The sequence below is a fragment of the Asterias amurensis genome, chromosome 20, assembly GCF_032118995.1.
Source record: "Asterias amurensis chromosome 20, ASM3211899v1".
In the NCBI taxonomy this organism is placed as follows: Eukaryota; Metazoa; Echinodermata; class Asteroidea; order Forcipulatida; family Asteriidae; genus Asterias; species Asterias amurensis.
In genome coordinates, this window is record NC_092667.1 from 13,915,984 (window position 1) to 13,927,456 (window position 11,473).

Here is an 11,473-nt window from a genome sequence, read left to right on the forward strand (position 1 = left end):
CTTGTGTAAGTCCTCTCAGTGTTGTAGTTAACGGTGTATGTGACATTACCATTTGTATAACGAGGTAAAATAGCGAAAATAAACATAAATTAATTAATTATAGTTTGTTAATGGCAAATGATGTTAATGAATGGACATTAATTAAATTACAGGGTTTTTCTTTTCAATTAAATATGTCACTTTAGCGGTGAGGACTTGGGTAAGTTCTAAAACAAGTCTTGCCAATGGAGGGCGCCATACAGAATGAATAAGTCTGTAGTTTTGTTCTCCGTTTGGTACTGTACACTTGCGAAATGGCAGACATAAAGCAAGATTTAAAGACACTATCTAAATACCTTGACGTTTCTGGGATTAAGATCAACGTTAACTGTGAAACAAAGGTGAGGATGATTATATCTCTGTCTGATCATTAAATAAACAAACAAAACAGCAACAACAACAACAACAAAAATGAACAAGCATGATAATTGTTTTCGTTTGCGTTTGCTCCTGTGTAATAAATACACGTATGGTGAGAATGAGGGACTGATAGTGTGAGTCCTACCTGAGTCCTAGCTAGGACCTAGTTTTCTAGTTAGTGAAATGGCAAAAATTAACTAGGAGAAGTGTGAGCAGGTGAGTGCAATTCTCTAACAATTAAATTTCTTGCTTGCATTACAGGCTCCGACTTTGAGCCTGAATGGTACAACAGTAACAGGTCTGTCGTCCATAGCAACTTACCTTGCAAAGACAGCTGGTAGGAGGGATCTGATTGGTGGAAATGATGCGGTAGAGAGAGCGTTAATTGCTCAATGGTTGGAATACAGAGTTACGGAAATCGACAGTTGCCACGGAGAGAAGGATATTTCAACAGTACTGAAGGTAGTGGAGTAAAAGTTGCCTTTACACTTGGAAGTATTCTAGTACATTTTGACTAGTTGTTTTGGCTGTACTTAACACATTCTTTGTGGACGCAGCTTAACCTGTGCTACTCCTTGTAGACTCACTTGCTTACAGGTGTCGTAAATCCTTCACTATCTTGCTTTCCCATGTCACCTCTAACCAACAGTTTTGACTTCAGTAAGATTATATATTTGTTGTGCGGTAACACTGGCAAGTGTGAATCTACTTGCCATGTAGATTATGTTCTTTTGACTTGCCTTCTTTTCTACTGGAGAGTAGATTTTTTTGTATTCAGGAGACGTCTCAGTCCTGAAAAGAATTATTCTTTGGATTGAAGGGACTAATCAAGACAATTTTTCTCATCTGTTCCGTTTACTTTTGTCTTCTTACAGGAACTTAACACTTATCTTTCAACAAGAACGTACTTCGTCGGAGACCATTTCACATTACCAGACATGCTCCTAGCGTTTGGTTTACACTCTGCAATTGTAAGTATACTTCCATTAACTCTGCTATCCATGACTCTAATATTGGGGGAAAATGCACAAGACTGAAGGGCCCGTGACTCATATTCTTTACTGGTCCAGAATTTATTTTACAAGACCATAATCGAAATGAGTTGAACAAGCACTTAGAAAATATCTATTCCATTTGTGTTTATGTGTAAGTGTACTCCAGCATTGTATTGTTGTGTCTTTGTGGGGCGCTTTATAAATGCTTACATTAGTATTATATTATTATTATTAACAGACTCTGTTTATTTATTCCTACAGTCTGGACTAACGCATCAGGAAAAGGAGAAATTTGGACACCTGTCTCGATGGTTTGATAATGTAAGTGTAACTTTGTTTAAATGTTCAGGGTTGAACAAACATTACCAGAGTTACCGGAGAGCATTGGGGGAGCTATTTCTTGTTTCAATGCTCAATTTCTGTTTTGTGTTCCCTTTCCAGATTCAGTCACTAGAGGGCGTCCTACAGCACCAACCAAGAGCCTACTTTATCAAGAACTTAATTTATGCAGGCGTGCAATGCTAGTGGTTCCAATGGGAGACTTTTGGGCACACTAGGTGGCAGCAGCCACCCAAGGAAAATCCATTGTTCGTTGAGAAAAGTGAGCATGCTCAGAAGGGCGTTAACAATGGAAGTTTACCTGGTGAGTCTGCTGCCACCTAGTGTTGAGAAGTCTTCCATTGCAAGATAAACAAACTCGTTCGTAAAAACTTTTGAAGATCATGTTGCCTTCTGAAAGAATTTAACCTCCCAGTCTATGTTTTGATTTTGAATGGGAGAAAATCAAGATGCAGCACCACAATAATCTTTAGCTTCTAAAATTGGCCCAAAACTTGGTTTATGACTTCTAGTGGTCAAAACTGTTTTGTTGAATGGATGCAAGACATTGGAAAACTTTTGAACACTAGGTGGCAGCAGACTTACTTGTAAATTTGTACTGTTAATGTAGTTCTGAGCCTGCACCACTAATCTATACTATGGGTGCGTTCGTTTAGCTTCCCTGGGTCGACCCCGGTGTGTGGAGGTTTTTTTTCCAAGACACGTTTGCAGACACATGGTTGTCCTGGGAAAAAAAAACGCGACACACTGGGGTAGACCCAGGGGAGCTAAACGAACGCACCCTATAGTAGGTGTATGGTAGAGATCGTCAGTGGCATGCACACGTTACTATGAACAATGGATTTATCTGGCAAGTCTGCTGCCACCTAGCGGCATCTAAATTCTTTTACTAATGTTACTTTAGGAATAATCACATCAAACTTGTAACTTGTGTAAAACAAAATGTTTGTTGACAAGCATTCCATTATGACGAAGTTCCTCTTTTATTCAACGCATCAAAATGCTGTGTATGCATCTTCATTATGTAATAATTGATTGTATACAAATAGTTTGAAAAATAAAAACAGATAATAATAATTACAATAAAACCATATAAATTTATCATTATTTTTACGCATTGATAATTTTTGTCTTCATTATTTGTTGACTGTTTACAAAATTATGTCAGCACCTATGATTAAAAGCTTTGATTTGTGTCATTTAAAAAAAACAAAAAAAAAAAACGTTTTTATGGCTTCAATTACAACAATCGGTTCTCTCCGAACACCACAAATGCATCAGGAACTTCGAAATGTTCTTTTCACAAATTTATTTGGTGCAAAAGTTTACAAATTAATTTTTAAAAAAATATCATCATTTAAAATATATATAGTTATTACCACTTAGCGCGAAATTAGCAGGGTACCAGTGATAAAAATGTGAACTATAATACAGTTATGGCACTTAGCTGGTTACCGAATCCGCTGAACAATTTGCAGCTTTATGGTTAAGAAATACGAGAACAATTTCCGCTTTCAGATTACAGTTCCTTGTCCGTTTCACAATTCTCGATTTGACGACCCCGTCACATATACACACATAGTTATAATTATATGGATACATGTACTTATTAATAAGCGAAAGCTATTAATATTATTTCAACTTGTTATAACAAGTAAACCCTTCGACCGCTATACAAAGTTACAAAAAATTACTAAATCACGTGTGATATTATAGTTATAACAAATTATTGCAAATGTGTATTTTTCTTGACACTTTTTGGAGTTGCTGCCACATCTTAATCAGCGACTTTAAGCTATTTATAGCGTATGCCTAAGCGCCGACTTACACTCCGGTTGTCACCCTTACAATCGTCTTATTAGCACTGTTGTACATGTACATTGTGTATACTCTTAAGGCCCGGTCACACAGGCCTCGATAACGAGAACGAAAACGATAACGATAAAAATGCACGCTCGCGATTAGTTGAATTGCTCCACGCAGAATACGCCCACGCTCATTCAACCAATCGAGGGCGTGCATTTTTATCGTTATCGTTTTCGTTCTCGTTATCGGGGCCTGTGTGACCGGGCCTTTACCCGGTACTTTCCCCCGAGTTATGTTATTTTTAAATGATGAGGGACTGTTTTGTGTTGCAGTCGTTTATTTAAAAGGAAAAACGAATTAGATGCGCAGAAATACAGGTACTTTTTAAACAACAAAAGCAACACAACTGTTATAACAACTATTGACATTGCAGACGCATTGACGCCAGCACACCGCTGTTTTAGAGGTCTAAAGATTAACCAATAAAAAACACACATGTACGCGCAGCCTACAAAGATATTGCATTATCATAAAAGCTTAATATTTTCTCTGATTAAACAAGCTTTAAAGTGTGTCTTAAACTAACCATGTGAACGATAAAAAATTGAAAAAAATGTGTGTTCATAATAATTAGTGGTACAACACGAATATCTCCCTCAAATCTTGCATAAACATGCCATAAGAACAACTAAAAAGAGTCTTGTAAACTTGAAAAGGGAGTTTTGTCATAAATACATCGTGACTAAACGCTTTAAAGACACTGGACACTATTTGGTAAATGTCAAAGACCAGTCTTCTTACTTGGTGTATCTCAACATATGCAAAAAATAACAAACCTGTGAAAATTTGAGCTCAATTGGTCGTCGAAGTTGCGAGATTATAATGAAAGAAAAAACACCCTTGTCACACGAAGTTGTGTACTTTTAGCTGGTTGATTTCAAGATCTCAGGTTCTAAATCTGATGTCTCGAAATCAAATTCGTGGAAAGTTACTTCTTTCTCGAAACCTACGTCACTTCAGAGGGAGCCGTTTCTCACGTTTTATACTATCTTTCAACCTCTCCCCGTTACTCGTCACTAAGGTTTTATGCTTATAATTATTTTGAGTATTTACCAATAGTGTCCACTGCCTTTAATGCAAAACGTCACGGAGTAGTTAGGTGTCGAGAGCAGTACAAACTAGCCGTCGATTTTACAAAACTCTTCCAAACTTAAGACTAATCTTAGGACTTAGGACGAGTCCCAACCCTGCACTGTAGCATGCAGACCTTAAGATTAATTTTAAATTAGGATGGGTTACTCGTCCTAACTCGAGATAGGGCGAGTCCTAACTCTTTGTGAAATCGACGGCAGCTCCTCTCAAAAGGCACCACTACTCACGAGTACAACGGGTGCCACCGAAAACCATATTTTCGTTTGTTATTACTCAACCCTTCACATCGTCACCGGTGACGCCAACTTTAGCCAGATCCTCTCTAGAGTTCCGGTCTTTGTCGATCTGGGCGTACATACCGTCAACCCCTGGAGGAGGGGGAGGAGGGGGAGGGGGAGGAGGGGGAGGGGGAGGAGGGGGAGGAGGACAAGGAGGAGGAGGAGGAGGAGGAGGAGGAGGGGGCAGTTCAAAAACACTATCAAGGACACTGTTCTTAGAGGAGGGCCGCGATCTGTTTACCATGACATAGGGGGCACTGTCATCAACACCAGCAGATGGAGGTTTGTAATGTTTAGCCTTCTGCGACTTTGGCTTCTTGGCAACTTTAGGGGGCATTTTCGTTGAGGGTGATGGGTCTTGGTTTGAGAAGCGGACACTACCTCGAGTTGCTTGATTCACCTCAGCATACATATCTTCATTGATTCTCTCCCCAGTAGCTGGTTCGGTTGGATATTTCTCACTCTCTTTCCACGCATCATCGACGTGATTCCAGCCTTTAGTCGGTACCGGCTTCTCGTCCTTTGATCCCGGTGGCCAACGGCTCGACGCTCGCTTCACGCGGTTGATCTTAGCGTACAGCGCATCGACGTCCACCTCGGATTCTTTTGGTCCGTATTTCCGGACGGAGGCGGATTTTTCCGAGAGTACGGAAGGAGGCTCGGTGACCGGTTTGACTTTGACGCTGCCGCCGATAGTCGTGTCTGAGTCACGGTTGCGAGTTAAGGGGTAATCGATGGTTCCGTACGGAGACGGGTCAAGAGACGCCTGTCCGTCTGGTTCATCCCGGGTCATGTCGATGAGTTGCTCGGTGCTGCTGCCTGCTACCGGGTCCGATGGCGTCAAGGGGTTCTCCCCGACCTGCCCGTACCCGCCAAGCATGTCCTCGAGTGCAAAATCGCTACCAGAGTGTACGTCCACTGGCACCGTAGAATCGGACGGAGTCGTGTTCCCTGCCTCATCATCATCCGTGCCGTCCAGGTCTTCTATAACAATGACTTGTGGACTTGGTGGTATTTCATCCATGCCGATGTTGACCTCACCTTCATGGTGCCCGTCTATGACCTCAGATGTATCGAGGGATATGTCATAGTTGTACCTTTTGCGTTCGCGTTTACTCCTGAAAGGCAAACATAAAAGGGAGCTAATAATTAATACAAAGTAATTAGTTGACAACGGAAAGGGTATATGACAATCATCAATAATTCTGACTTTCCTTAGTTCATTTTAAAAACACGTGTGATTATTATTATGCGTAGGCTACAATGTATTCTGAAACATAGACATACCATCTTTAATAAATAACACAGCATCGTCACCCTGCCGCCATCTTAGAAGAAAAACGAATTGTAACGCAAAGAAAACACACCATTTTTAATTTCTTCGTAACTTGAGTATATTTATGTCAAATTGCACCCTCCTCAACAATTGACTGAAACATGCCCAGTTGCTCTTTGTTCTTGCTAAATTAATGCAAACTTACGTGGTATTTATAATACATGTATAATGCATTTTGGGACATATTTCTTTTCGTAGTGCTGCGGTTGTGGAAAAGTCATCACTTTAAATCAAAATGCTGAACATAAAAAGCGTTACAGCGGTAACGCTTCTCAGATGTTGTGATCCTACGGCGATTGTCCCAATTCCTGCATGGACATTTTTCTCTGTAGTTTCTTCTCTCATAAAAACGCGACCACCTTTAGAAATTAACTTTGTCACCGGATTGATTTCATTGTATTCAACTACTATAATAGACAATCGAACGAAAATGTCTAAAATCCCCTGGAAAATCGAAAGGTTCCAAAAACCCAAGGTATGTCTGTAAGCATAAACAAGAAACCAGCTGCAAATGGTACCCGATAGTAATTTAACTGGTAAAATGATTTCTGGTTAGCACAGATTGTGTTATGCTTCAGTGGTACCCACCTTCTACACACGAGATTAACGCAAAGACCGAAGATTAAAATGACGACTAACATAACAGCGGCGGCGATGAAAACCGAAGAATCTGGAATCAATAAACACACAAACAACACATTTAATTAACTTCAATCTGCGATCACTTTTCATACTTGGCAGGATAGACCTCGGCAACCAGCCGCCTCCCCCCCAAAAAAGAAAATTATTTCTTAAAGGCACTGGTCAGGATACTTTTGGTTATTACTTTTGTGGCCTGAAGGCCCCTTACAGGCGTGGGGTACAACAACCATTTTTCAGGGGTCGTTGCCACCTACTCCTGGGTTACCCCGTTTATAGTCCATGCGGATGTAGGCTTGGGTATCATCCATCAGAAGCCTGGCTGGTTGAGCAGAAAGCACATACCTCCCCAACGTATTGTCAAAGACCAGTATTCTCACTTGGTGTATCCCAACATAATATGCATAAAATAACAAATCTTTGAAAATTTGGACTCAATTGGTCATCAAAATTGCAAGAGCACAAAGCAAGAAAAAACACCCCCAAAATTGTTGTACTTTCAGATGCCTTAGAAAGGCTTCAAACCTTAAAGACACGGGACACTATTGGTAATTGTCAAAGACCAGTCTTCTCACTTGGTGTGTCTCAACATATGCATAAAATAACAAACATGTGACAATTTGAACTCAATTGGTCGCCAAAGTTACGAGATAATAATGGAAGAAAAAACACCCTTGCCACACGAAGCTGTGTGCTCTCAGATGCTTGAATTCAGGACCTCAAAATCTTATTCTGAGATCTCGAAATCAAATTCAAATATTAGTGGAAAATTACTTCTTTCTCGAAAACTACGTTACTTCAGAGGGAGCCGTTTCTCACAGTGTTTTATACTATTAACAGCTCTCCATTGATTGTTACTAAAGTAAGTTTTAATGCAAACAATTATTTTGAGTAATTACCAATAGTGTCCAGTGCATTTAAGTCTTTGGATATTTTGAGTGAAAAATTACCTCTTTCTCAAAAACTACAAAAGGCCTACTTCAGAGGGAGCCGTTTCTCAAAATGTTGTATACACAAGTAAGTTTTAACACTGACAATTGAGTATACACCAATAGTGTACAGTGCCTTTAACTTATGTCAGTTAACTTACCTATGTCACATGATCCATCTCTGATCCAGTTCTGTTCCATACACTTTGCCATGTAATTGGTGCCATTTTGTTGGAAACCGATAGAACAGTTGATTGTACATGTGCGATTCGTGTCGTCGAATTTGTGAAATGTTTCTCTAAATGAGTTCACAAGAGCCATGCAGTGGGCATCGTCACACAGTGTATCTGCTGATCCTGTATATAAATACGTAGACATACAAAAGTAATACCTCAGCTGTTAATTGAGAGATCTTAATCTGAAGACATACATGAAATGAACATTACAGGTTTTGTAGGGAAAAAAAAACTCGTCTAAGTTCACAGATTAACCTACATTAAATGTTTTAGCTCTCGGTCTAAAGATGATGATAGTAGAACATCCCTTGAAATATTTTGTCTGAAATGTCATATTGATGACAAATAAATAAAACAATATCCCGTTTTGAGTTTATCGCTGAGTGAGTGTTTTATTCGTGGTTTTTTTTAATCGATGTAAAAGTAATCGGTTTCCACTATTTTCTTGTGGCCAAGATGGCCTGTCGATTTCAAATGTCTAGGTTTTGTCAGTTTATGTATAATATGGTGGATAACATAAAAGTGCTTACACTGCCAGCAAGTGTTTTTTTAAGCAAAATCAAATACTGTAATGCTCATTTCAGCGCTATTGAACCAACCAGGCCTGATATTTCGTGCCCTTTGGCTTTGATTCCCTTAATAAAATGCTCCAGTAGAATTTAACAATTTCTTTTATTGATGTGCCCAGGAGAACATGCATTGGTGCCATTGCACTTTCAAAAATGAAGCATACAGATTTGCTGGCCAACTATCACCTCGCTGATAACTAACCCGAACTTTGTTTGGTCTAATACCCTTCTACTGTTTGACCATTAAATACAATCCGCGTATATACTTTCTGTCACGTTTATATATTTAGAAAGTAAACAATTCGAACATATTTTAATTGTCAACTCAAACGCTATTTAAGGTTGGAGGCTTTCAGACACATTTGCAACTGTTTTCACCCATACTCCTTGGTGGTGAGTAGCAATTATGGTTAAGTGTCTTGCCTAAGGACACAGGTGTACTGACCGTGTTTCAGCCCAACCCCTACTGACTCAGACACCAGACTTCGAGTCCGAATGAGTGAGACTGCTCAACCAAAACATCAACCATTCAAGTCATAGAAAGAAATTTGCATTTCCTCATTTCTATAATATGCCATGGTATCAATAATATGACGTACAAAAAAGGAACACCATAAGCAAAGGGATAACCGACCGCTGTGTCAAACATGCTTAAAAACACTGGATACTTAAGGTGGTTGTCAAAGACCAATACACTCACTTTGTGAATCCCAACAAATCCATAAAATAGCAAATACATGAACTGAGCACATTATTTGTCATCAAAGTTGCACAAAAATAATGAAGAAAAAACGGTATACATGTATGTGTGCTTTCAGAAGGAAGAAAGGCCTCACAGACCCGAAGTCTTTTTCATATTTAAATAGTTAAATAAAAACAAAAATAGAAAGAAACTACATGTCTCAAAAACAACGTTACTTCAGAGGGAGTCTCGTTTCACACAATGTTTCACAACAGCTCCCCGTATGGGTGCGAAGTGACTTTGGTACGAAATAACTTGGGTACGGAATGACTTGGGTACGAAGTGACTTAGGTACGAAATGACTTGGGTACGAAGTGACTTTTATAGGTACGAAGTGACTTGGGTACGAAGTGACTTTGGTACGGTGCGGAATGACTTGGATACAAAACGACTTTGGTGCAAAATGTCTTGGGTACGAAAAGACTGGAGTGCGAAGTGACGTGGGTTTGCCACTTCTGATAACATTCAAATTGTTTTGTAAATAAACCCAAGTTAAAATGGATAATGTCCAAGCCAAAATAGGTAAATTATTTGCTGTGGAATCTTCTCCCCGTTCAAAAACGATCCCCTAAACCCCCATCCTCACCCCCAAATTGCGGACCCAAATTACCCCAACAACTGCTTTTGAAGACAAATGGATTAACCACTAACTTACCTGTAATGATCAGGATACATGAAACACCATAAAGCAACGCCAATTCCATCCTCGCTCGTTGCTTCCGCGCACCGGACATGTTGGACGCTCTCCCCTACAGCCCAGGTTATGGACTCTTCCGTGGGCAATGACGTACTCCTGCCACACCAGAGCTAACTCTCACAACTCAGTCACTTCAAAACAAACAAGTCAGACGACAGGGAGAACAGTATAAATTCCTTGTGGCTATTTATCGAATTCGATCGCTATCGACCAATCTAGTCCTGAAAACTACCAATGGGAACAGTACCAAGTTCAAACTCATAATTTGACGGAGAAATTTAGTCATTCTATCATCAAAACATTATTCATAACTTAACTGCCCATAGCCGCTTGACAAGGACGGGTCTATTTTTAGTCATGAGAGAGATTTACATGGAAAGAATGTTATGCTCCGACGCCTTTCAATGGAACTACATGTGGAGGTGTGTATACAGAGCATGACGTCACAAAGGGGACCCACTTTCAATGGAATCGCCTGGGTGTACATAAAGTACCTTAACAGAGCAAAAAGGTACACAATCGGGTGTTTGTAAGACTTAAGTATGACGCATTTCCCTATGGTTGTCAGAATACACTTTCTTTTCTATTTTTTTTTTTTTATTTTTTTTTTTAAATACAACTCATAGAGGGCGTATATAAGACTTTTGAGTAATTAAAATTACTTTTATAATAGTGAAGACTGAATAAAAAATAATAATCCCACTTCTGTCATATCTCTTCCTCATCAGTCTCCTGACGATGGCTAGAGCAAGCTAGTCGAAACGTTCAGACCAATTCAGAGCTCATTCCGCGGTAGTGCAGTTAATAACGATCATATAAAGCTAAAGTAGTAGTCCCAGCCGATTTCTACCCTTGACCCAGGTAGAAGTTTAAAGGCAGTGGACATTATTGGTAATTACTCAAAATAATTATTAGCATAAAACCTTACTTGGTAACGAGTAATGGGGCTTTATGAGAAACGGCTCCCTCTGAAGTTGAGTAGTTTTCGAGAAAGAAGTAAACTTTCACGAATTTGATATCGAGACCTCAGATTTAGAATGTTGAGGTCTCAAAATCAAGTATTTGAAAGCACACAACTTCGTGTGACAGAGGTGTTTTTCTTTCATTGTTATCTCCCAACTTATATGACCTTTTGAGCTCAATTTTTCACACGTTTGTTATTTTTATGCATATGTTGAGATACACCAAGTGAGAAGACTAGTATTTGACAATTACCAACAGTGTCCAATGTCTTAAAAAGCAGGACATTTCTTTTCAATAATAATAAATAATAATAAGGAATATTTATATTGCGCAATATCCACCTCATGAGGTGCTCAAAAGCGCATGAAAAGAAGCAGAAAAAATAAGCAACAG

The 11,473-nt window shown here is 39.3% G+C and overlaps 2 protein-coding genes across 2 annotated transcripts; one reads left to right on the forward strand and one right to left on the reverse strand.

The window, feature by feature from the left end:
- Positions 1 to 241: 241 nt before the first annotated feature.
- Positions 242 to 2,840, forward strand: LOC139952296 (eukaryotic translation elongation factor 1 epsilon-1-like). The gene is made up of 5 exons (XM_071951381.1): positions 242 to 380; positions 661 to 861; positions 1,275 to 1,370; positions 1,656 to 1,715; positions 1,836 to 2,840. Exons 1-5 carry the CDS (start codon positions 294 to 296, stop codon positions 1,917 to 1,919), a joined length of 528 nt encoding a protein of 175 aa, XP_071807482.1. The 5' UTR covers positions 242 to 293; the 3' UTR covers positions 1,920 to 2,840.
- LOC139952292 (uncharacterized) lies at positions 2,693 to 10,446 on the reverse strand. Its single transcript, XM_071951378.1, has 4 exons — positions 10,076 to 10,446; positions 8,035 to 8,229; positions 6,894 to 6,975; positions 2,693 to 6,087 (listed from the first exon to the last, which is right to left on the reverse strand). Exons 1-4 carry the CDS (start codon positions 10,152 to 10,154, stop codon positions 4,965 to 4,967), a joined length of 1,479 nt encoding a protein of 492 aa, XP_071807479.1. The 5' UTR covers positions 10,155 to 10,446; the 3' UTR covers positions 2,693 to 4,964.
- Positions 10,447 to 11,473: the final 1,027 nt, after the last annotated feature.

Coding starts and splice junctions, on each gene's coding strand:
- LOC139952296 (XM_071951381.1), top strand. CDS start 294: ATGGCAGACATAAAGCAAGATTTAAAGACACTATCTAAATACCTTGAC. Junction 862..1,274: donor ATATTTCAACAGTACTGAAG/GTAGTGGAGTAA, acceptor GTCTTCTTACAG/GAACTTAACACTTATCTTTC. Junction 1,716..1,835: donor TGTCTCGATGGTTTGATAAT/GTAAGTGTAACT, acceptor TTCCCTTTCCAG/ATTCAGTCACTAGAGGGCGT.
- LOC139952292 (XM_071951378.1), bottom strand. CDS start 10,154: ATGTCCGGTGCGCGGAAGCAACGAGCGAGGATGGAATTGGCGTTGCTT. Junction 8,230..10,075: donor ATGTATCCTGATCATTACAG/GTAAGTTAGTGG, acceptor ATTTATATACAG/GATCAGCAGATACACTGTGT. Junction 6,088..6,893: donor GTTAATCTCGTGTGTAGAAG/GTGGGTACCACT, acceptor TTTGCCTTTCAG/GAGTAAACGCGAACGCAAAA.